The 26,979-nt window shown below is 43.0% G+C and overlaps 1 protein-coding gene across 1 annotated transcript in view; it reads left to right on the top strand.

Annotated features, from left to right (window-relative positions):
• The window catches only part of LOC115166891 (elongation factor-like GTPase 1), a 101,357-nt gene that overhangs the window by 20,877 nt on the left and 53,501 nt on the right, over nucleotides 1-26,979 (top strand). The window contains exons 13-15 of the mRNA XM_029720793.1: nucleotides 10,727-10,884; nucleotides 11,063-11,238; nucleotides 11,755-11,893. Of these exons, the coding sequence (XP_029576653.1) occupies nucleotides 10,727-10,884; nucleotides 11,063-11,238; nucleotides 11,755-11,893 (473 nt within the window). The remainder of the gene's footprint in view (nucleotides 1-10,726; nucleotides 10,885-11,062; nucleotides 11,239-11,754; nucleotides 11,894-26,979) is intronic.

The raw sequence follows: 26,979 nt of genomic DNA, 5'->3' as shown, positions 1-26,979 counted from the left end.
CAAGGGTTTATTTCATTTTATAAACTGGGTGGTTTGAGCCCTGAATGCTGATTGGCTAACAGCCATGGTATATCAGACCGTATGACAAAACATGTATTTTTACTGCCCTAATTACATTGGTAACCACTTTATAATAGCAATAAGGCACCTTGGGGGTTTGTGGTATATGGCCAGTATACCACGGCTAAGGGTTGTGCTTAAGAACAGCCCTTAGCCGTGGTATATTGGCCACATACCACACCCCCTCATGCCTTACTGCTTAATTCTAGGGCAACAAGTAATGACAGAAGAGAAGCTGCATGTATCTAATTATAAGTTGACGGACAAATACCCTACCAAAATGTTGGAAATTATAAGCAGGAACATAAGCCTATCTAAAAGGCCTGTCCAAAAAATTGCTCTGCCATCTCTGCCTGTACAGCGCGTTTTCAAAATGTATGGGTTAGGGTCGGTTGTGGGCCTCAGATTTTCACTTAGCCGGGCGGTTGTGGATGGGTTATTAGCAGGTGCGGGTGAAAAAACAGCTGACCCGTGCATCACTCACACACACACACACACACACACACACACACACACACACACACACACACACACACACACACACACACACACACACTGCATCGTTGGTATTTCACTCTAAGTCTACAGTAGTTGTATTCGGCATGTGATAAATAATATTTGATTTGACACACACACATGCATAAACGCACCCCCCTCTGTCTGTCAGTATTACTCCCTGTTCTCTATCTGACCTGGTATGATCCTGTCGGTATTACTCCCTGTTCTCTATCTGACCTGGTATGATCCTGTCGGTGTTACTCCCTGTTCTCTATCTGACCTGGTATGATCCTGTCGGTGTTACTCCCTGTTCTCTATCTGACCTGGTATGATCCTGTCGGTATTACTCCCTGTTCTCTATCTGACCTGGTATGATCCTGTCGGTATTACTCCCTGTTCTCTATCTGACCTGGTATGATCCTGTCGGTATTACTCCCTGTTCTCTATCTGACCTGGTATGATCCTGTCGGTATTACTCCCTGTTCTCTATCTGACCTGGTATGATCCTGTCTGTATTACTCCCTGTTCTCTATCTGACCTGGTATGATCCTGTCGGTATTACTCCCTGTTCTCTATCTGACCTGGTATGATCCTGTCGGTATTACTCCCTGTTCTCTATCTGACCTGGTATGATCCTGTCGGTGTTACTCCCTGTCCTCTATCTGACCTGGTATGATCCTGTCGGTATTACTCCCTGTTCTCTATCTGACCTGGTATGATCCTGTCGGTATTACTCCCTGTTCTCTATCTGACCTGGTATGATCCTGTCGGTATTACTCCCTGTTCTCTATCTGACCTGGTATGATCCTGTCGGTATTACTCCCTGTTCTCTATCTGACCTGGTATGATCCTCGGTGACTCTGTGCCTCAGGTCTGTGGAGTAGAAAGAAACCCCCTTGGCAGGCAGACCTCATCTCTCCTCTCAATTCAATTCAAGGGGCTTTATTGCCATGGGAAACATGTTAACATTGCCAAAGCAAGTGAAGTAGATAATATACAGAAGTGAAATGAACAGTAAACATTACACTCACAGAAGTTCCAAAAGTATAAAGACATTACAAATGTCATATTATGTATATATACAGTGTTGTAACAATGTGCAAATGCTTAATGTACAAAAGGGAAAATAAATAAACATAAATATGGGTTGTGTTTACAATGGTGTTTGTTCTTCACTGGTTGCCATTTTCTTGTGACTCAAAATCGGGTTTGTTTTCAAATTCTTTGTGGATCTGTGTAATCTGAGGGAAATATGTGCCTCTAATATGGTCATACATTTGGCAGGAGGTTAGAAAGTGCAGCTCAGTTTCCACCTCATTTTGTGGGCAGTGTGCACATAGCCTGTCTTCTCTTGAGAGCCAGGTCTGCCTACGACGGCCTTTTTCAATAGCAAGGCTATGCTCACTGAGTCTGTAGATAGCTTTCCTTTAGTTTGGGTCAGTCACAGTGGTCAGGTATTCTGCCACTGTTTACTCTCTGTTTAGGGCCAAATAGCATTCTAGTTTGCTCAGTTTTTTTGGTAATTCTTTCCAATGTGTCAAGTAATTATCTGTTTATTTCTCATGATTTGGTTGGGTCTAATTGTGTTGCTGATCTGGGGCTCTGAGGGGTCTGTTTGAACAGGGCCCCAGGACCAGCTTGATTAGGGGACTCTTCTCCAGGTTCATCTCTCTGTAGGTGATGGCTTTGTTATGGAAGGTTTGGGAATCGCTTCCTTTTAGGTGGTTGTAGAATTCAACGTCTCTTTTCTAAATTTTAATAATTAGCGGGTATCGGCCTAATTCTGCTCTGCGTGCATTATTTGGTGTTTTACATTGTACACAGAGGATCATTTTTGCTCTCTACATTCACTTTTTGTCACTCCCTCCCCCTCTCCTCTGTCACGGTACCAACCTGTAATGGTTGATTCTGCCATTACACTGAGAGGAGGGAGGGAGGTAGAGACCTAACTAGCCTGTATCAGTTCAGCGTGAGATGAGAGAGAGAGAGAGAGAGAAAGGGGGAGAGTGAAGGATGTTAGGGAAGAGGAAACGTGTCATCCCACACACAGTATGCTACAGTAGAAAAGGCCTGGCCACCATCAGCCTAATGATCCAGCCAGGACCCCTTCCTTCCCCTGATGGCTGCCACCTGCTGCAGTAGCACACACATGCTGCTGGCAGATCCCAAGCCACCCATGGACTAGTTGGGGACAACTACTGTACATACCACAGCTTTTCACTCATCAGATCCATACCTTGTCAGCCCAGACATATCATTGGCCACCCATGGCAGGACCATTGAAACTACCTACCATAGCCTCTTATCTGATTTTTTAAAATGTTTAATTTTAAATCCATACTGTATCACCTCAGGCATATCTGTGGCCACCTGGGGGATAGCATGGGTCATTGAAGCTGTGCACTTCAGGCGTATCTCTGATCCTAGTTTAGCACTCCTAATCTGAGAGACTTGATAAATACAGGCCCAGAGTTGTAACCTGATCAGGAAAACTCCTGATCCCTTATATTAAGAACTACAAATACCACAGCATCTGTGTCTTGTTTCTCTTGACACACATTTGGGACAGATGTAGGATCAGCTTCCCCTCTTCCTTTCCTAACCTTAACCATTAGTGTGGGAAACTGACCATAGATCGGCATCTAGGGGAAACTTCATCCTAGACTGTTCATATTGGAACAGTTGAGTTCAGCTCCAGTGAGCCAGCCTGACCTAGATCTTTGTGTACATGCTACATAAGATAAACTATGCATAATCATGTTCCGTTTACTTCGCCGACTGCTTGGCCATCTTAACGGCTTACAATCTTTCTGGATGTGTTCTAAATGGCACCTTATTCCCTATATAGTGCACTGCTTTTGACCAGAGTCCTATGGGCTAAGATCTGCCTTCTCTGCAAAGGAAAACATACCTTATTCAATGGCCTTTTACTATCATCTGTGTCCCAAATGGCACCTATTCCCTACGTACAGTACCAGTCAAACGTTTGGACACACTTACTCATTCAAGGGTTTTTATTTATTTGTACTAGTTTCTACATTTCAGAATAACAGTGAAGACATCAAAACTATGAAATAACATATGGAATCATGTAGTAAACAAACTGTTAAACAAATCAAAATATATAATATTTTTTAGATTCTTCGAAGTAGCCCCCCTTTGCCTTGATGACAGCTATATACACTCTTGGCGTTCTCTCCACCAGCTTCACCTGGAATGCTTTTCCAACAGTCTTGAAAGAGTTCCCACATATACTGATCACTCGTTGGCTGCTTTTCCTTCACTCTGCGGTCCAACTCATCCCATCTCAATTGGGTTGAGGTCGGGTGATTGTGGAGGCCAGGTCATCTGATGCAGCACTCCATCACTCTCCTTCTTGGTCAAAGAGCCCTTACACAGCCTGTTTTTTTGGAATGAGTAGGTGTGTCCAAACTTTTGACTGGTACTGTATATAGTGATCTACTTTTGACTGGGGGTGTTTGGTGTGTTGTATAGCGCCCAGTGTACAGTACAAATATCAGGTATATTATATGTTTATGAGTAGTCTGTTGCAGATGGTACATGTTTATTTTACATGAATATCCTTCAATGCAGACACTTCGAAAAATTTCCTTTTGGCTGTTTTAGATAGACACATACTGTAGTATTTCCCTTCTCCGTTCAACTTAAGGGGCTTTATTGGCATTGGAAACATGTTAACATTGCCAAAGAATAGATAATAAAAAAAGTGAAATAAACAAAATAAAATTTACACTCACAAAAGTTCCAAGATAATAGACATTTCAAATGTTATATGTCTATCTACAGTGTTGTAACGATGTGAAAATAGTACAAAAGGGAAAATGAATAAACATAAATATGGGTTGTGTTTACAATGGTGTTTGTTCTTCACTGGTTGCCTTTTTCTTGTGGCAACAGGTCACAAATCTTGCTGCTGTGATGGCACGCTGGTATTTCACCCAATAGAAATGGGAGTTTATCAAAATTCGATTTGTTTTTGAATTCTTTGTGGGTCTGTGTAATCTGAGGGAAATATGTGTCTCTAATATGGTCATACATTGAGCAGGAGGTTAGGAAGTGCAGCTCAGTTTCCACCTCATTTTATGGGCAGTGTGCACATAGCCTGTCTTCTCTTGAGAGCCAGGTCTGCCTACGGCGGCCTTTCTGAGTATCAAGGCTATGTTCACTGAGTCTGTACATAGTCAAAGCTTTCCTTAATCTTGGGTCAGTCACAGTGGTCTCTCTGTGTCTCTCTGTTTCTCTTTCTGAATTAGCTTCAGGGGGTTCCTGGATGACACTCCTACATGCCTCCACAGCTATGGTTATGCTTTGTTACCATGGCACCCACCATCAATTTAGGTCTCAGTAGTAGTTCTGAGACTGCTCGTAGGAGTGAGGGCAACCTCTCTGTTTCTACCTCTCTCTACACCCCGTTCTTTCTTTCTCCCTCTCTCGCCCCTTCATTTCTGACTCTCTCCATCTGTCTGTGTCTCTGTCCGTCTGTCTGTGTCTCTTCACAAACAGTCTTGACCTGGTGTTTTAAATGTCCTCACGTCTGATTGGCTGGTGATGTCAATGGGTTTTATTAATGGCTCTGGGCAGTTGCTCGGCAGAATACACACACTGGCATGCACACAGCCACACACTGAAACATCCCTCTCTCCTAGATGTTCTGTTTCTTTTTATCAAAGCAGCAGTCGTCCTGTAAACTCATTGTTCTGTATGTTTTTAATTATTTCTAAGAGATAGCAAAACATCTATTACAGAACTTGGAAAGAGTTTCATCATGGAACAACAAGGTTGTTGAGTTAACAAATGAACCAGCGAACAAAAGAGTGAAACCAGTGTGTTCTGTTCATGTCCTGTAGAATCTTGCAAGTGGGACGAAAGCAGAGTTCTAAGTTTATCAAGTGAGAATTCTCGAACAAATGTGACCCAAAATGTTTTTGATCCCAGCAACACAATAGCACGTGCAGCAAAGACTAAGAAGCAAAGTCAGACTTCAACCAACCATCTAAAGCGTTCCAGTATGGATGAAGGGCTGACGTCAAAGCTGAAAGCAAATACCCATTGTGCTCTCATGACATTTTTATGCACTCCGCCTAAAATGGAAAGACTGCAACCAAATCCTCAGCATGGTATGATGCTGATGAAGACGGTTTCATGAACAGCTTTAGTATCAATATCGTCTCGTTTTCCACATATTTAAACCAGATATATATCACACACGCGCACACAACCAGCTTATAACACACTTAAAAGGCTTGTGGTTTTGAGAGAATCCTACTTTAACGTTGAGAAGCTTGCGAAGCCATTACTTTATAACCACTGCAACGGAGGCCAGAGACCACAACGCATGGCTTTCCCATTATTGCCCATGAGCGACTGATTTGACCTCATCAGGAAAAACACGGCAGCTCTGCTGTGGTCGCTTTGTTAAAGAATGTAGCTACGCAGTACGCTTATGAATGCAACGGCTTGGAATTGTTGAACGTCCAGGAAATAAGTGAATCTCGGGTGAAATGGAATAAGAGGGGGATGAGTGTTTGTGTTTGCATGAGCGTGTGTGCAGTGCACGCAGGGATGTGTGTTGTTTGAAAGAGTGTGTGTGGTGTGACAAATTGCAGGAATCACACCTCACACTAAAAGCAGAAGTCAGTGGTTAGCAGCATTCCACAAGTAGTCCTTCAGTACAATACATTGTTCCATTTCTCCCATGTTGCGCTCTTCATGGCAAGCCTGTGTTCATTTAGGCCCGTTTCTATCTAATTTTTACTAAATGTAATCAACCTGCCCCCCCCCCCCCCCCCCCCCATAGTCTTTGTGAATCAGCAGAGCTTGTTTTATTGTTTATATCCCAAATAGCACCCTATTCCCTGTGGGCCCTGGTCAAAAGTAGTAGTGCACTATATAGGGAATAGGGTGCCATTTGGGACGGAACCTAAATTATGGGATCGTTTAAGCGGTCGGTCGTCAGGGAGCTGAACTTGTGTGGATGGCCACTACTGTCAATCATGGCTTCCAGCTGTATCAATGTAGTCACTTTGAAGCACTTTGAAGCTCTCTCTCTCACACACACACACACATACATACTCACCGCAATGACTCTGCAGTGTGCCATTTCAAACGACACACCCACGTGCCATGAGTTTGTGGTGGCCAGAGCAATTTTAGAGTAATTGTTATTCCGTTTTTCCAGCTTGGCCCGGAGACACCACCTATGTCGTCGTAATTGGTCAAATTTAACCTTTGCATATTTTCCATCGTCGGTAGGTAATTAGAACAGTTTCTCAGTGAGGGAAGTTAGCAGCACAAATAACCATCATGCGATGACAGGACTTGGTAGGATGAGGTACAAACCTAACCTCTTGACTCGATTCTGCATACCAAATTGGCACCCTATTGCCTAGTGTACTACTTTTGACCAGAGCCCTGGTCCCATATAACTACTGCTGGACACACTGTTCACACGCTGTCTGGACACATCATTCACACGCTGTCTGGACACACCATGTACACACACATACAGTACCAGTCAAAAATTTGGACACACCTTCTCATTCAAGTGTTTTTCTTTATTTTTACTATTTTCTGCATTGTAGAATAATAGTGAAGACATCAAAACTATGAAATAACCCATGGAATCATAAAGTAACTAAAAAAGTGTTCAACAAATCAAAATATATATTCTTCAAAGTAGCCACACTGCCTTGATGACAGCTTTGCACATTCTTGGCATTCTCTCAACCAGCTTCATGAGGAATGCTTTTCCAACATTCTTGAAGGAGTTCCCACATATGCTGAGCACTTGTTGGCTGCTTTTCCTTCACTTCTCACTTTTGGGTTGAGGTTGGGTGATTGTGGAGGCCAGGTCATCTGATGCAGATCTCCATCACTCTGCTTCTTGGTCAAATAGCCCTTACACAGCCTGGAAGTGTGTGTTGGGTCATTGTCCTGTTGAAAAACAAATGATTGTCCCACTAAGCGCAAACCAGATGGGATGGCGATCGCTGCAGAATGCTGTGGTAGCCATGCTGGTTAAGTGTGCCTTGAATTCTAAATAAATCACAGACAGTGTCACCAGCAAAGCACCCCCACACCATGATACCCCCTCCTCCATGCTTCAAGGTGGGTAATACACATGCGGAGATCATCCGTTCACCTACTCTGCATCTCACAAAGACACATCGGTTGGAATCAAAAATCTCCAATTTGGACCAAAGGACAGATTTTCACTGGTCTAATGTCCATTCTTGTGTTTCTTGGCCCAAGCAAGTCTCTTCTTCTTATTGGTGTCCTTTAGTAGTGGTTTATTTGCAGCAAAATCGACCATGAAGGCCTGATTCACACAGTCTCCTCTGAACTGTTGATTTTGAGATGTCTGTTACTTGAACTCTGTGAAGCATTTATTTGGGCTGCAATTTCTGAGGCTGGTAACTCTAATGAACGTATCCTCTGCATCAGAGGTAACTCTGGGTCTTCCATTCCTGTGGCGGTCTTCATGAGAGCCTGTTTCATCATAGCGCTTGATGGTTTTTGCGACTGCACTTGAAGAAACTTTCGTATTGGGTGACCTTCATGTCTTAAAGTAATGATGGACTGTCAATTCTCTTTGCTTATTTGAGCTGTTCTTGACATAGTGTGGACGTGGTCTTTTACCAAATAGGATATCTTCTGTATACCACCCCTACCTTGTCACAACTCAACTGATTGTCTCAAACGCATTAAGAAGGAAATCAATTCCAATTAACTTTTAACAAGGCACACATGTTAATTGAAATGCATTCCAGGTGACTACCTCATGAAGCTGGTTGAGAGAATGCCAAGAGCATGCAAAGCTGTAATCAAGGCAAAGGGTGGCTACTTTGAAGAATCTCAAATGTAAAATATATATTTTTTGGTTGCTACATGATTCCATATGTGTTTATTTAATGGATTTGATATCTTCACTATTATTCTACAGTGTTGAAAATAGTAAAAATAAAGAAAAACCCCTGAACTAGTAGGTGTGTCCAAACTTTTTGACTTGTATTGTATATATTCCGGACTCTAAAATTGCTTGTGCTGATAGGTATTCATTTCTTTCTTTTTTTGTTATTATTATAATTTTGGGGATTGTGTGTATTGCAAGATATTGCTGCACTGTTGGAGCTGGAAGCACAAGTATTTCCCTGCACCTGCGATAACATATGCAAAATTATGTACACGACCAGTACATTGATTTTAAGTAGTGTACCAAATATGGACTAGGGTTCCGTTTGGGACACATACTGTAGCGACAACCACAGGCTGATACTAGATCATTTTATTCCCATGAATTATTTTAAGTCTCCACCTTTTTTAAGGAGCATTTTGCTTGGAAACCTGCTCTTTTTAACTTATCTTATGCTCTTTGCGCTGTTTTAACTTCCATTCATTGTTATGTTGTGTTGTATTCTGTCTGTGTAACTACACTGTGCATTCATAAAGTATTCAGACCCTTTACTCAGTACTTTGTTGAAGCACCTTTGGCAGCGATTACAGCCTTGAGTATTCTTGGGTATGACGCTACAAGCTTGTCACACCTGTATTTGGGGAGTTTCTCACATTTCTTCACTGCTGATCCTCTGAAGCTCAGGTTGTATGGGGAGCGTCGCTGCACAGATATTTTCAGGTCTCTCCAGAGATACTCGATAGGGTTCAAGTCCGGACTCTGACTGGGCCACTCAAGGACATTCAGATAATTCTCCTGAAGCCACTCCTGTGTTGTCTTGTTGGATGGTGAACCTTCGCCCCAGTCTGAGGTCCTGAGCAATCTGGAGCATGTTAGCATCTAGGATCTTTCTGTACTTTGCTCTAGTCATCTTTCCCTCGATCCTGACTAGTCTCCCAGTCCCTGCCCCTGAAAAACATCCCCACAGTATGATGCTGCCACCACCATGCTTCACCATAGGGATGGTGCCATATTTCCTCCAGACGTGACGCTTGGCATTTAGGCTAAAGAGTTCAGTCTTGGTTTCAGAGAATCTTGTTCAGTCTTGGACCAGAGAATCTTGTTTGTCATGGTCTGAGAGTCGTGCTGTCATGTGTCTTTTACTGAGGAGTGGCTTCCGTCTGGCGACTGTACCATAAAGGTTGGTGGAGTGTTGCAGAGATGGTTGTCCTTCTGGAAGGTTCTCCCATCAGCACAGAGGAACTCTGGAGCGCTGTCAGGGTGACCATTGGGTTCTTGGTCACCTCCCTGACCAAGGCCCTTCTCTCCCGATTGCTCAGTTTAGCCAGGCGGCCAGCTCTGGGAAGAGTCTTAGAAGAAGTTTGGAATCTCCATTTAAGAATGATTGAGGCCACTGTGTTCTTGGGGACTTTCAATGCTGTAAAAAAATGTTTGGGTACCCTTCCCCAGATCTGTGCCTCAACACAATCCTGTCTCGGAGCTCTACAGATAATTCCTTCGACCTCATGGCCTGGTTTTTGCTTTGACATGCACTATCAACTGTGGGACCTTATATAGACAGGTGTGTGCCTTTCCAAATCATGTCCAATCAATTGAATTTACCACCAGTGGACTCCAAGTTGTAGAAACATCTCTAGTATGATCAGTGAACTGAGCTCAAATTCAAGTCTCATAGCAAAGGGTCTGAATACTTATGTAAATAAGGTATTTCTGTTTTTATTTTTAAAACATTTGCAAATATTTGTAAAAACCTTTTTTCGCTTTATCATTATGGGGTATTGTGTGTAGATTTGATGAGGGGGGGAAAAAATAATTTAATCCATTTTAGAGTAAGGCTGTAACATAACAAAATGTGTAAAAAGTCAAGGGGTCTTAATACTTTCCGAATGCACTGTATGATGGATTCTTGGCCAGGGCTCACTTGGAAAAAGAGATTTAAAAGTCTCTGTGACTTCTCTGGTTAAATAAAGGATGAATCAAATAAAACAGAGCGGTGCTAGTTGCTAGGCTATGTTACCCTGCTATAAAGACTTGGTTTAGTGGGTTGTTATATTTCTGTTTTGATGTGTCATGTCTAATATAATGTGTATTCATTGGCGCAAACAATGGACAGTTCAGTAGGGCACACAATAGCAAAATGTTTTGCAATGGAATATTCTCAAAACGTTTTCTACCTACTGAACGTGTGTGTGTGTGTGTGTGTGTGTGTGTGTGTGTGTGTGTGCGCGCACACAGGCCGTTGACCCAGGAGGAGATGGCCCAGCGCAGGGAGCTGGCCAGACAGAGACACACTGAGAAACTGGCAGCCATTCAGCAGACAGAAAGTGGGGAGGGAAATGCCCAATCAGGAAGTACAACACTGGCAACCACTCCTGGTGGAGACAACACCATAGGCAAGTGTCTCTCACACACACACACCCACCCACCCACTCTTACCTTGCTAGAACCCCAACCCGGGCCTCTTTTTTCCCCCTAGTGGTTTGGAAGCTCTGGCCAGTTCCAATAACCAATATGTTCATGATGATACCACTGATACCAGTGTATGTCTCCATTGTCTTCCCTGACATGCAGGTAGTGAGGGTGTCTCAGGCCAGATGCAGGCCCTGTCTCTGAAGGCTAAACCGGAGGAGGAGGAGGGGAAGGAGACGTTCGTAGCCTTCGCCAGAGTCTACAGCGGGGTGGTCCGCAGAGGACAGAAGGTGTTTGTGATGGGGCCCAAGTACGACCCTGCACAAGGCCTGCGCATGGTAAGGATGTACACACTTACAGGCACACACACACACACACACAGGCATGTGGACACACACACACGTACACACACTCTGCAGAGGCACAAAACACATTTTCTGCTCAATTTGCAATATTCACCAGACAAAACAATAACTGTTCTGAAGATGAACTCAAATGCTATTTGTTCAAAGAGTAACAATCATAAATGTTCTGCGTGTTTGTTTCCATCTCAAGATGTGTATTCCAAGGTTAAAGATAACATTGACTTCTATAATGAGGGCTGTGTTCCTCTGTGGCCTGGGCAACAGTAGTGCACTATATACTGTAGGGAATAGGGTGCCATTTGAGACAGACAAGTTGTTGTATTATTGTTGCCTCGTCCCTCCTGGCTTCAGTAGCAGTACTACTAACTAACAATTGCTTTTAGAATCCAATATCACACAACCAATGTACTGGATGATTGGCTCTGATGCTCTAGAGATCTAATGTTCTCTCTCTGTTTCGCTCTCTCTTTCTCTCTCTCTGTCTGTCAGCTCCCAGAGGGCAGTACTAGTGTGAGTGCCTGTCTCCCTCCCGTCCCTCACCTGGCCTGCTGCACCATGGACAGCCTCTACCTGCTGATGGGCAGAGAGCTGGAGGAACTAGAAGAGGTGCCATCAGGGAACGTACTGGGTACGTACTCAAACACCTACACCTACTTGAAGTGAATGGTCTTTTGAAAGGTTCATGCATAATAGGATATTAACTTGTTATCCAATGTTCTTTTTACTGCACGAATAAAGGTGAAAGTTACATCTTTCAGAGTTCTTTGAAAGGCCCAGTGCAGTCAGTCGTGATTTTCCTGTGTTTTATATATATATATTTCCACACTGAGGTTGGAATAATATTGTGAAAAAAGATGGTAATACGTTAGTGTAAGCGCTGTTTGAAAAGATTTCAGCCTGTTTTGGTGGGATGGATTTTTGGCCTTCCATGGTGACATCACCATGCGATAAATTAGTTAATAGACCAATAAGAAAGAAAGTTCCAAACCTCTCTGCCAATAACGGATCGTTTTCAGTTTTACCCTCCCCACTCATACCACTCCCAGACAGTCCAAGCAAAATTCTTGCTTGAGAAATTGCACTTTGCTAAGAAGCTATTAACTGTACAGCAGCTGTCTAATGCCCTTATCATGGAGAAGATGATTTATCATGTAGTGGTCCTGTCAACACCAGGCTACACATCCAGTTCATCATGTAGTGGTCCTGTCAACACCAGGCTACACATCCAGTTCATCATGTAGTGGTCCTGTCAACACCAGGCTACACATCCAGTTCATCATGCAGTTGTCCTGTCAACACCAGGCTACACATCCAGTTCATCATGTAGTGGTCCTGTCAACACCAGGCTACACATCCAGTTCATCATGCAGTTGTCCTGTCAACACCAGGCTACACATCCAGTTCATCATGCAGTTGTCCTGTCAACACCAGACTACACATCCAGTTCATCATGCAGTTGTCCTGTCATCACCAGGCTACACATCCAGTTCATCATGTAGTGGTCCTGTCAACACCAGGCTACACATCCAGTTCATCATGTAGTTGTCCTGTCATCACCACTCTACATATGAACATAACAAGTTTCAACAACTGAGACAAATTGAACAAGTTCCACAGACATGTGACTAACAGAAATGAAATAATGTGTCCCTGAACAAAGGGGGGTCAAAAGTAACAGTTGGTATCTGGTGTGGCCACCAGCTGCATTAAGTACTGCAGTGCATCTCCTCATGGACTGCACCAGATTTGCCAGTTCTTGCTGTGAGATGTTACCCCACCAAGGCACCTGCAAGTTCCCGGACATTTCTTGGGAGAACGGCCCTAGCCCTCATCTTCCGATCCAATAGTTCCCAGATGGGATTGAGGTCCGGGCTCTTCGCTGGCCATGGCAGGACACTGACATTCCTGTCTTGCAGAAAGTCACGCACAGAACGAGCAGTATGGCTGGTGGCATTGTCATGCTGGAGGGTCATGTCAGGATGAGCCTGCAGGAAGGGTACCACATGAGGGAGGAGGATGTCTTCCCTGTAACGCACAGCGTTGAGATTTCCTGCAATGACAACAAGCTCAGTCCGATGATGCTGTGACACACCATGACAGACCCGCAACCTCCAAATCAATCCCGCTCCAGAGTACAGGACTCGGTGTAACGCTCATTCCTTCGACGATAAACGCGAATCCGACCATCACCCCTGGTGAGACAAAATCGCAACTCGTCAGTGAAGAGCACTTTTTGCCAGCCCTGTCTGGTCCAGCGACGGTGGGTTTGTGCCCATAGGCGACGTTGTTGCCGGTGATGTCTGGTAAGGACATGCATTACAACAGGCCTACAAGCCCTCAGTCCAGCCTCTGTCCGCAATAGGCTGAGAGTCTTAGCACTGATGGAGGGATTGTGCGTTCCTGGTGTAACTCGGGAAGTTGTTGTTGCCATTCTGTACCTGTCCCGCAGGTGTGATGTTCGGATGTACCGATCCTGTGCAGGTGTTGTTACATGTGGTAGGCCACTGCGAGGACGATCAGCTGTCCATCCTGTCTCCCTGTAGCGCTGTCTTAGGTACGTTCACGCAGATGAGCAGGGACCCTGGGTATCTTTCTTTTGGTGTTTTTCAGAGTCAGTAGAAAGGCCTCTTTAGTGTCCTAAGTTTTCATAACTGTGACCTTAATTGCCTACCGTCTGTAAGCTGTTAGTGTCTTAACGACCGCTCGACAGGTGCATGTTAATTAATTGTTTATGGTTCATTGAACAAGCATGGGAAACGGTGTTTAAACCCTTTACAACGAAGATCTGTGAAGTTATTTGGATTTTTACGAATTATCTTTGAAAGACGGGGTCTTTTTTTTGCTGAGTTTAGTACACTACCGTTGGGCCACCATTGGTGAAGAGTAGTGTACTATGTTGGGAATAGGGTGCCTTTTCGGGACGCTACCCTAAGGCTCCGCTGAATGCTGCAAGTATGAAGCTATCATCATGTTGTCTATGTGCCGGTCATTACAAGCCTATAAAGAGCAATCAGAGATTTATTTTGTCTGATGAAGAGCCACCCTGCGTCCCAAATAGTACCCAATCTCTTGTTTTCTGCACTGTTTTTGACTGGGCCCGTAGAGCTCTGGTCAAAAGCAGTGCACTATATAGGTAATAGGGATAATGGACTATGCATTATCGTCCAGTTTAATCTGCTTGGATAATGGACGCTATAGAGATCTGACAATTCAATAATGCTTCTACAAATGCATTGTTTTGTTATGCATCTTAATGTCTGATCAGCTGAGCAGATTTTCCTGACCAAGATGAAGGATTTTCTATCATATTGCTAGGATACCAATGTCCATTCTAGTGTTTTATATGTAATTGTAAACTGAAATTGTAAACTGCTGATTTGGCTGACTGCCGTGGTATATCAGACCGTATACCACGGATATGACAACATTATATTTTTACTGCTCTAATTACGTTGGTAACCAGTTTATAATAGCAATAAGGTACCTCAGGGGTTTGTGATATATGGCCAATACCCCCATGGCTCAGGGCTGTATCCAGGCACTCCGCATTGCGTCGTGCTTAAGAACAGCCCTTAGCCATGGTATATTGGCCATATACCACACCCCCTCGTGCCTTATTGCTTAATTCTATGATGGACACTATTTTCTTGGACATGGTGAAAATAAATGATCCTGCATTGTAGTATTGTGAGTAATACTGTTTAGTGTATAGAAAATCTAGCCAAGTGACTGATTTATAATAGGACAGTTATCCATGTGGAAAAACACACACAACACACAGGACACACACAGAGTTGGCCATGTGGGAACCATCATGTCCTCTCCTGGTAGTTGAGTGTGGGCGAGGGGAAGAAACCGTTGAAACGTCAGTGTGTAAACTCAGCCAGACTGTGGTCGCGTGCGCACACACACACACACACACACACACACACAGGCTGTGGTCCTGATTAGAACCTCCTTATTCTTTGACGGGTGGAAGAGTTCGCTGGAGAGGGGAAAGGACACACACCAGCTTGCCTGCGTCTGATATCGGAGACTAATAATCCCCACCTCATGACGAGACACACACAGTATGACCGCATGACAAAGCAAGCTCTGTGTGTGAGAGACCCACTCAAAGATATCTCCCCTAAACAGGAATCAGACCTATACCACCCGGGTAGAAATCACTACATCACACACACACACACACACACACACACACAAAGGGAAAGTAGCGTGCTGTAGAGCCATTGTGTGGAGCTCTCTCCTCTGTTTCCTTCCAGCTGTTGGAGAAAACTGATTCAGGAAATGAAGACCTCCATCACTGTTTAACTCTGACATTACAGTCCACACATCACACCCCTTGCTGATATTATTTGACTAAGTGAGCTTTTATGTTCTGAGAACGTCTCCCTTTATGTCGATGCCATTTCAGAGATCAACGAGCGGAAAACTGCGCCTCTGATTCGTCTTTGATTTATATCGTGCCCTATTTATTGTGATATATCACAATAAATATATATATATATATATATATATTTATTGTTATATATATATATATATATATATATATATATATATATATATATATATATATATATATATTAGTTGAAGTCAGAAGTTTACATACACTTAGGGTGGAGTCATTAAAACTAGTTTTTCTACCACTCCACAAATTTCTTGTTAACAAACTATAGTTTTGGCAAGTCGGTTAAGACATCTACTTTGTGCATGATACAAGTAATTTTTCCAACATGTTCAGACAGATTATTTCACTGTATCTCAATTCCAGTGGGTCAGAAGTTTACATACACTAAGTTGACTGTGCCTTTAAACAGCTTGGAAAATTCCAGAAAATGATGTCATGGCTTTAGAAACTTCTGATAGGCTAATTGACATCATTTGAGTCCATTGGAGGTAGTTTACATAGACCTTAGCCAAATACATTTAAACTCAGTTTTTCACAATTCCTGACATTTAATCCCAGTGGAGATTCCCTGTTTTCAGTGAGTTAGGATCACCGCTTTCTTTCCCTGTAGCTCAGTTGGTAGAGCATGGTGTTTGCAACACCAGGGTTGTGGATTCGATTCCCACGGGGGGCTAGCACAGAAAAAGAAAAATCTATGAAATGTATGCATTCACTACTGTAAGTCACTCTGGATAAGAGTGTCTGCTAAATGACTAAAATGTAAAATGTAATGTGAAATGTGAGAATAATAGTAGAGAATGATTTATTTCAGCTTTTATTTCTTTCATCACATTCCCAGTGGGTCAGAAGTTTACATACACTCAATTAGTATTTAGTAGCATTGCCTTTAAATTGTTTAACTTGAGTCAAACATTGCGGGTAGCCTTCCACAAGCTTCCCAGAATAAGTTGGGTGAATTTTGGCCCATTCGTCCTGACAGAGCTGGTGTAATTGAGTCAGGTTTGTAGGCCTCCTTGCTCGCACACGCTTTTTCAGTTCTGCCCACAAATTTTCTATAAGATTGAGGTCAGGGCTTTGTGATGGCCACTCCAATACCTTGACTTTGTTGTCCTTAAGCCATTTTGCCACAACTTTAGAAGTATGCTTGGGGTCATTGTCCACTTGGAAGACCCATTTGCGACCAAGCTTTAACTTCCTGACTGATGTCTTGAGATGTTGCTTCGTATTTCTACATAATTTACCCCCATCATGATGCCATCTATTTTGTGAAGTGCACCAGTCCTTCCTGTAGCAAAGCACCCCCACAACATGATGCCGCCACCCCGTGCTTCATGGTTGGGATGGTGTTGTTCGGCTTGCAAGTCTCCCCCTTTTTCCTCCAAACATAACGATGGTCATTATGGCCAAACAGTTATATTTTTGTTTCATCAGACCAGAGGACATTTCTCCAAAACGTACGATCTTTGTCCCCATGTGCAGTTGCAAACCGTAGTCTGGCATTTTTATGGCAGTTGTGGAGCAGTTGCTTCTTCCTTGCTGAGCGGACTTTCAGGTTATGTCGATATAGGGCTTGTTTTACTGTGGATATAGATACTTTTGTATCTGTTTCTTTCAGCATCTTCACAAGGTCCTTTGCTGTTGCTCTGGGATTGATTTGCACTTTTCGTACCAAAGTACGTTCATCTCTAGGAGACAGAACGCGTCTCCTTCCTGAGCGGTATGATGGCTGCGTGGTCCAATGGTGTTCATACTTGCGTACTATTGTTTGTACAGATGAACGTGGTACCTTCAGGCATTTGGAAATTGCTCCCAAGGATGAACCAGATTTGTGGAGGTCTACAATTTTTTTTTTTCTGAGGTCTTGGCTGATTTCTTTTGATTTTCCCATGATGTCAAGCAAAGAGGCACAGAGTTTGAAGGTAGGCCTTGAAATACATCCACAGGTACACCTCCAATTGACTCAAATGATGTCAATTAGCCTATCAGAAGCTTCTAAAGCCATGACATCATTTGCTGGAATTTTCCAAGCTGTTTAAAGGCACAGTCAACTTAGTGTATGTAAACTTCTGACCTACTAGAATTGTGATACAGTGAATTATAAGTGAAATAATCTGTCTGTAAACAATTGTTGAAAAAATTACTTGTCATGCACAAAGTAGATTTCCTAACCGACTTGCAAAACTATAGTTTGTTAACAAGAAATTTGTGATGGTTGAAAAATTTTTTTTTTATGACTCCAACCTAAGTGTATGTAAACTTCCGACTTCAACTGTGTGTGTGTGTGTGTGTGTGTGTGTGTGTATGTGTATAGATGGATAGATAGCTTGTCCATATCCTGGTTCTGAATAGTCCTTGGAGTGTGACTGACATGGAGTTGACCCTGACTTTGTCACACAGACTGCATTCTATGATACTGTATAAAACTAATATCAAATAGGTTATGGCCGTTACCCCCCCCCCACACTTTCTCTCTCTCGCTCTCTTTCTCCCTCCTCCTTTCCCACTTCTTGTGGTGGGTGGGCCTGCTCTCATCCTATCTGACCGTATGGTTCATCACCGTGCCCACTGAAATACTGCTGAGTCTCCTCCATCGGCCACACACAAAACATCCTCCTAATCATTCATGCCCCCGTCTGCTTTTTAATATCGTTCACATCGCAAATGGCACCCTATTCCCTACATCAAGACTCTCCAACCCTTTTCCTGGAGAGCTACCCTGTAGGTATTTGCTCCAACCCCAGTTGTAACTAACCTGATTAAGTTTATCAACCAGCTAGTTATTAGAATCCAGAGGGCTAGATTACAGTTGGATTAACAGCCAGCATATTATTTCATTACAATCCTCCTCACACTCCTCGATGCAACAGTCTCCCTCCAGACCCATTCATTTAATTAGATTTCTCAGCTTCAAAGACTCAGCCACAGTGCTATGATATCCTGCTAGTATTATAGGATTATAGAAGAATTCAATTATAAGATCTTATACCAAACATACGCAGGTATTCGCTCACATCATCAATGGGATTTCTGGCTCATGAATATTGAAACACTGAGGTGATATTTGAGTGGTATTAGTAGAAATGCTGATGACCCCCCCCCAGATTTGAAATGTTTTTTTGCTTTTATAAATGCTTTAAGTTTATGAAGAGTGGATTGTTGTTTTATTCAGCACATTTTGGGGGGTGACACTGTTTTGGTCAAAAAGTTTTGATTAGTAGATCAAATACTGTAAATTGTTTTATTCATAGTTTCTGAGGCAACAAGACTTATTATGAAAAATAGATCTCTCACAGCTCTCAAAATCAAATCAAATCAAATGTATTTATATAGCCCTTCTTACATCAGCTGATATCTCAAAGTGCTGTACAGAAACCCAGCCTAAAACCCCAAGCAGCAAGCAATGCAGGTGTAGAAGCACGGTGGCTAGGAAAAACTCCCTAGAAAGGCCAAAACCTAGGAAGAAACCTAGAGAGGAACCAGGCTATGAGGGGTGGCCAGTCCTCTTCTGGCTGTGCCGGGTGGAGATTATAACAGCACATGGCCTAGATGTTCAAATGTTCATAAATGACCAGCATGGCCAAATAATAATAATCATAGTAGTTGTCGAGGGTGCAACAAGTCAGTAACACAAGAGTAAGTGTCAGTTGGCTTTTTCATAGCTGATCTTTGAGAGTTTCTCTACCGTTCCTGCTGTCTCTAGAGAGTTGAAAACAGCAGGTCTGGGACAGGTAGCACGTCTGGTGAATAGGTCAGGGTTCCAGCAGGTCTGGGACAGCAGGTCTGGGACAGGTAGCACGTCTGGTGAATAGGTCAGGGTTGCAGCAGGTCTGGGACAGCAGGTCTGGGACAGGTAGCACGTCTGGTGAATAGGTCAGGGTTCCAGCAGGTCTGGGACAGCAGGTCTGGGACAGCAGGTCTGGGACAGGTAGCACGTCCCAGACCTGCAATAGCCTACATTGAGAACAGGTTGCCTTTCTTCACTTGTTTTTCACCATTGAGCAGTCTTTAGGCCTTTTGATCTGTTATATTCAGATTTTTGGAATTATGCATTTATATTTGAGGAGATATTGAATTCAGTCTTAACCTTCTTGTAACAAAGAAAGTTTATCACCGTCAAGCACATGACCATTAGCTCAGCGACTGCTAGTAGTACATTTAAACAGTCGTTACCAGCTTCACTCTCCACTGCTGTCAATACAAAACACACATGCATACTTTACTACATTTGACATTTTAGTCATTTAGCAGATGCTCTTATCCAGAGCGACTTACAGGAGCAATTATGGTTAAGTGCCTTGCTCAATGGCACGTAGATAGATTTCACCTAGTCAGCTCGGGGATTCGAACCAGCAACCTTTCAGTTACTGGCCCAACGCTCTTAACCACTTGACTACCACCCAGCCTGTACATTTGTCCAAAAGAAATAAATAAACCTAGTTGTGGGATAACGCCATGATTACATCGGTGCCAAGTAGAAGATGGCTTGTGTGTTTAATGTTTATCTAGTTAACGCCAATAGTTTGTCGCTCCGGTTAGAGACGTGGGCAGAATCAAACTCAGACACACACAAACTTTCATCACACCACAATGGGACCCAGCTGTATAGAAAGCTAGCAAAGAAAGAGGGTTTGAAGTCGTCGTCCAAGTAGTCGCTCCACAGGGAAAGAAAAGAGGGAGAAAGCGGCAGTAGAAGGAATAAAGCTGATTCAATGCCAGGCAGCTTTAGGAAAACATTTGTCTTGCGTTAGGCCTGAGCCACGCTGCCAGCGGTGAGGGGGGAGACGACTCAGATCTGTTGAGCAGTAGGGAGGGAGTGCGCTGATCTGATCTCAACCACACCACATCACACCATATCACACCAGCGCTCTGACACCATTAACCAGTATAGTCCAGTACACCCAGGTGTGGGCCAGTCCACTGTATAGCCCAGTACAGTCTAGTCAGTGTATAGCCCAATATAGTCTAGTCCACTGTATAGCCCAATATAGTCTAGTCCACTGTATAGCCCAGTACAGTCTAGTCTACTGTATAGCCCAGTACAGTCTAGTCTACTGTATAGCCCAGTCCACTGTATAGCCCAGTACAGTCTAGTCCACTGTATAGCCCAGTACAGTCTAGTCCACTGTATAGCCCAGTACAGTCTAGTCTACTGTATAGCCCAGTCCACTGTATAGCCCAGTACAGTCTAGTCTACTGTATAGCCCAGTACAGTCTAGTCCACTGTATAGTACAGTCTAGTCTACTGTATAGCCCAGTACAGTCTAGTCTACTGTATAGCCCAGTCCACTGTATAGTCCAGTACAGTCTAGTCCACTGTATAGCCCAGTACAGTCTAGTCTACTGTATAGCCCAGTACAGTCTAGTCCACTGTATAGCCCAGTACAGTCTAGTCTACTGTATAGCCCAGTACAGTCTAGTCTACTGTATAGCCCAGTCCACTGTATAGCCCAGTACAGTCTAGTCCACTGTATAGCCCAGTACAGTCTAGTCCACTGTATAGTACAGTCTAGTCTACTGTATAGCCCAGTACAGTCTAGTCTACTGTATAGCCCAGTCCACTGTATAGCCCAGTACAGTCTAGTCCACTGTATAGCCCAGTACAGTCTAGTCTACTGTATAGCCCAGTACAGTCTAGTACAGTCTAGTCTACTGTATAGCCCAGTCCACTGTATAGCCCAGTACAGTCTAGTCTACTGTATAGTCTAGTCCACTGTATAGCCCAGTACAGTCTAGTCCACTGTATAGCCCAGTACAGTCTAGTCTACTGTATAGCCCAGTACAGTCTAGTACAGTCTAGTCTACTGTATAGCCCAGTCCACTGTATAGCCCAGTACAGTCTAGTCCACTGTATAGCCCAGTACAGTCTAGTCCACTGTATAGCCCAGTCCACTGTATAGCCCAGTACAGTCTAGTCCAGTGTATAGCCCAGTACAGTCTAGTCCAGTGTATAGCCCAGTACAGTCTAGTCCAGTGTATAGCCCAGTACAGTCTAGTCCAGTGTATAGCCCAGTACAGTCTAGTCTACTGTATAGCCCAGTCCACTGTATAGCCCAGTACAGTCTAGTCAGTGTATAGCCCAGTACAGTCTAGTCAGTGTATAGCCCAGTACAGTCTAGTCAGTGTATAGCCCAGTACAGTCTAGTCCAGTGTATAGCCCAGTACAGTCTAGTCCACTGTATAGCCCAGTACAGTCTAGTCAGTGTATAGTCCAGTACAGTCTAGTCCAGTGTATAGCCCAGTACAGTCTAGTCCAGTGTATAGCCCAGTACAGTCTAGTCCACTGTATAGCCCAGTCCACTGTATAGCCCAGAACATTCTAGTCCACTGTATAGCCCAGGACAGTCTATTCCACTGTATAGCCCAGGACAGTCTAGTCCACTGTATAGCCCAGTATAGTCTAGTCCAGTGTATAGTACAGTCTAGTCAATGTATAGTACAGTCTAGTCAATGTATAGTACAGTCTAGTCCAGTGTATAGTAGCTCAGTATAGCTCATTATAGACCGGTTCAGTATAGCTCATAGGTCAATAGTTTAGTATAGCTCATTATAGACCGGTACAGTCTAGTTCAGTATAAACTAATAACTAAATATAAACTAATAGTTTATTCTAGTTTAGTATAGCTCATTATAGGTCAGTACAGTCTAGTATAGCTCATTATAAACCAGTAGTTTATTCTAGTTCAGTATAGTTCATTATAAACCAGTAGTTTATTCTGGTTTAGTATAGCTCATTATAAACCAGTAGTTTATTCTAGTTCAGTATAGTTCATTATAAACCAATAGTTTATTCTAGTTCAGTATAGTTCATTATAGACCAGTAGTTTATTCTAGTTCAGTATAGCTCATTATAAACCAGTAGTTTATTCTAGTTCAGTATAGTTCATTATAAACCAATAGTTTATTCTAGTTCAGTATAGTTCATTATAAACCAATAGTTTATTCTAGTTCAGTATAGCTCATTATAAACCAGTAGTTTATTCTAGTTCAGTATAGCTCATTATAAACCAGTAGTTTATTCTAGTTCAGTATAGTTCATTATAAACCAATAGTTTATTCTAGTTCAGTATAGCTCATTATAAACCAGTAGTTTATTCTAGTTCAGTATAGTTCATTATAAACCAGTAGTTTATTCTAGTTTAGTATAGCTCATTATAAACCAGTAGTTTATTCTAGTTCAGTATAGTTCATTATAAACCAATAGTTTATTCTAGTTCAGTATAGTTCATTATAAACCAATAGTTTATTCTAGTTCAGTATAGTTCATTATAAACCAATAGTTTATTCTAGTTCAGTATAGTTCATTATAAACCAATAGTTTATTCTAGTTTAGTATAGCTCATTATAGACCAGTAGTTTATTCTAGTTTAGTATAGCTCATTATAGGTCAATAGTCTTTCAGTATAGTTAATTATAGACCAGTAGTTTATTCTAGTTTAGTATAGTTCAGTTTAGTATAGCCCCATATACTACCCACCATTGCGACCTGTATGCTCTCGTTGGTTTAGCCTCGCTTCATATTCGTCGCCAAACCCACTGGCTCCAGGTCATCTATAATTATTTTCCAGGTAAAGCCCCGCCTTATCTCAGCTCACTAGTCACGATAGCAGCACCCACCCGTAGCACGCGCTCCAGCAGGTATATTTCACTGGTCACCCCCAAAGCCAATTCCTCCTTTGGCCGCTCTGATGCCAATGACTGGAACGAATTGCAAAAATCACTGAAGCTGGAGACTCATATCTCCCTCACAAACTTTAAGCACCAGCTGTCAGAGCAGCTCACAGATCACTGCACCTGTACATAGCCCGTCTGTAAATAGCCTATCCAACTACCTCATCCCCATACTGTTATTTATTTATGCTCCTTTGCACCCCAGTATGTCTACTTGCACATTCATCTTCTGCACATCTATCACTCCAGTGTTTAATTGCTAAATTGTAATTATTTCACCACTATGGCCTATTTATTGCCTTACCTCCCTTATCTTACCTCATTTGTACACACTGTATATATACTTTTTTTCCTATTGTGTTATTGACTGTATGTTTGTTTATTCCATGTGTAACTCTGTTGTTGTTTATGTCGCACTGCTTTGCTTTATCTTGGCCAGGTCGCAGTTGTAAATGAGAACTTGTTCTCAACTAGCCTACCTGGTTAAATAAAGGTGAAATAAATAAATAAATACAAATTATTGGACAGTACAGTCTAGTTCATTATAAACGAATAGTTTATTCTAGTTTAGTATAGTTCATTATGAATCAGTACAGTCTAGTTCAGTTTAGCTCATTATAAACCAATAGTTTATTCTAGTTTAGTATAATTCATTATAAATCAGTGCAGTCTAGTTCAGTTTATCTCATTATAGTTTCAGTCCTGGATGCTGAATGTTTATATCAGACAATAAATCACAGGTATGAAACAAAAATACTTTACTATTGTATATATGTTGGTTGCCAGTTTATAATAGCAATAAGGCACCTCAGGGGTTTGTGGTTTATGACGAATATACAACACCTTCTTGGGCCTTATTGCTTAATTATAGTTCAGTATAGCTCAGTACAGTACCGTTTTTACCTATGGATGTGATTATACAGAGAGAGTCAGCAGTTTTAAGTTCCTTGGTGTCCACCTCACCGAGGACTTGACATGGACCAACAACACCGCCACTCTTGCTAAGAAGGCACAACAGCATCTCCACTTCATAAGGCTTAAGAAATTTGGCATGCCACCCCGAGTGCTCTCCAAATACTACCGCTGCACCATCGAGAGCATCCTGACCGGTTGCATCACGGCCTGATATGTAAATTGCTCTGTCCATGACTGCAAGCCCTCCAGCGAGTAGTGATGATGGCCCAGTACGTCCCAACCCATCCTGGACATCAACTCAAATGGTGCCTGAGGAAGTCCCGCAGCATCTTCAAGGGCCCCACACAGCCCAGCCACGAGCTGTTCACTCCCAGACGGTATCGAAGCATCAATCAATCAAATGTATTTATAAACCCCACTTACATCAGCTGATGTTTCAAAGTGCTGTACAGAAACCCAGCCTAAAACCCCAAACAGCAAGCAATGCAGGTGTAGAAGCACGGTGGCTATGAAAACCTCCCTAGAAAGGCAAAGAACCTAGGAAGAAACCTAGAGGAACCAGGCTATGAGGGGTGGCCAGTCCTCTTCTGGCTGTGCCGGGTGGAGATTATAACAGAACCTGGCCAAGATGTTCAAATGTTCATAGATGAGCAGCAGGGTCAAATAATAATAATAATCACAGTGGTTGTCGAGGGTGCAACAGGTCAGCACCTCAGGAGTAAATGTCAGTTGGCTTTTCATAGCCGACCATTCAGAGTATCTCTATTGCTCCTGCTGTCTCTAGAGAGTTGAAAACAGCAGGTCTGGGACAGGTAGCACGTCCAGTGAACAGGTCAGGGTTCCATAGCCGCAGGCAGAACAGTTGAAACTGGAGCAACAGCACAGCCAGGTGGACTGGGGACAGTAAGGAGTCATCAGGCCAGGTAGTCCTGAGGCATGGTCCTAGGGCTCAGGTCCTCCGAAAGAAAGAGAGGGAGAATCAGAGAGAGCATACTTACATTCACACAGGACACCGGATAAGACAGGAGAAATACTCAAGATATAACAGACTGACCCTAGCTCCCGGACACAAACTACTGCAGCATAAATACTGGAGGCTGAGACAGGAGGGGTCAGGAGACACTGTGGCCCCGTCCGACTATACACCCGGACAGGGCCAAACATGCAGGATATAACCCCACCCACTAGAGCACAGCCCCCACACCACTAGAGGGATATCTTCAACCACCAACTTACCATCTTGAGACAAGGCCGAGTATAGCCCACAAAGATCTCCTCCACGGCACAACCAAAGGGGGGGGCGCCAACCCGGACAGGAAGATCACGTCAGTGACTCAACCCACTCAAGTGACGCACCCCTTCTAGGGACGGCATTGAAGAGCACCAGTAACCCAGTGACTCAGCCCCCGTAATAGGGTTAGAGGCAGAGAATCCCAGTGGAGAGAGGGGAACCGGCCAGGCAGAGACAGCAAGGGCGGTTCGTTGCTCCAGTGCCTTTCCGTTCACCTTCACATTCCTGGGCCAGACTACACTCAATCATAGGACCTACTGAAGAGATGAGTCTTCAGTAAAGACTTAAAGGTTGAGACAGAGTCTGCATGTCTCACATGGATAGGCAGACCATTCCATAAAAATAGAGCTCTATAGGAGAAAGCCCTGCCTCCAGCTGTTTGCTTAGAAATTCTAGGGACAGTAAGGAGGCCTGCGTCTTGCACGTGTAGGTATGTACGGCAGGACCAAATTGGAAAGATAGGTAGGAGCAAGCCCATGTAATGCTATGTAGGTTAGCAGTAAATAGGAGCAAGGCCATGTAATGCTTTGTAGGTTAGCAGTAAAACCTTGAAATCAGCCATTGCCTTAACAGGAAGCCAGTGTAGAGAGGCTAGCACTGGAGTAATATAATCACATTTTTTGGTTCTAGTCAAGGATCTAGCAGCCGTGTTTAGCACTAACTGAAATGTATTTAGTGCTTTATCCGGGTTGCCGGAAAGTAGAGCATTGCAGGAGTCTAACCTAGACGTGACAAAGCATGGAGGAATTTTTCTAAATCATTTTTGGACAGAAAGTTTCAGATTTTTGCAATATTACGTAGATGGAAAAAAGCTTTCCTTGAAACAGTCTCGATATGAGTAACGCCGAGATCCTTCACAGTTTTATTTGAGACGACTGTACAACCATCAAGATTAATTGTCAGATTCAACAGAAGATCTCTTTGTTTCTTGGGACCTAGAACAAGCATCTCTGTTTTGTCCGAGTTTAAAAGTAGAACATTTGCCACCATCCACTTCCTTATGTCTGAAACACAGGCTTCCAGGGAAGGCAATTTTGGGGCATCACCATGTTTCATCAAAATGTACAGGACATGAGGTCTGATACGAACAGGCTCAGACAGCAATCAGACTGCTGAACATTTAAACTGGACTGACCATCTGCACTGACTCTCTGCACCTAAGCACACATGCACTCACTCACGCACACAGTTATGCATTCATCTCCACACACACATACACATTGCCTTCAGAAAGTATTCAAACCCTTTGATTTTTCCCCAGATTTTGTTAGGTTACAGCCTTACTCTAAAATTGATAAAATTGTTTTTTCCCCCCCTCATCAATCTACACACAATACCCGACAATGACAAAGCAAAAACTGGTTTTTAGAAGATAAAAAAAGAAAAAAACTTAAATATCACATTTACATAAGTATTTTACTTAAGACAC

Source organism: Salmo trutta, chromosome 29 (genome assembly GCF_901001165.1).
Source record: "Salmo trutta chromosome 29, fSalTru1.1, whole genome shotgun sequence".
NCBI lineage: Eukaryota > Metazoa > Chordata > Actinopteri > Salmoniformes > Salmonidae > Salmo > Salmo trutta.
Note: the sequence above shows the minus strand (reverse complement) of the source record. Positions and strands in the feature narration are given on the sequence as shown.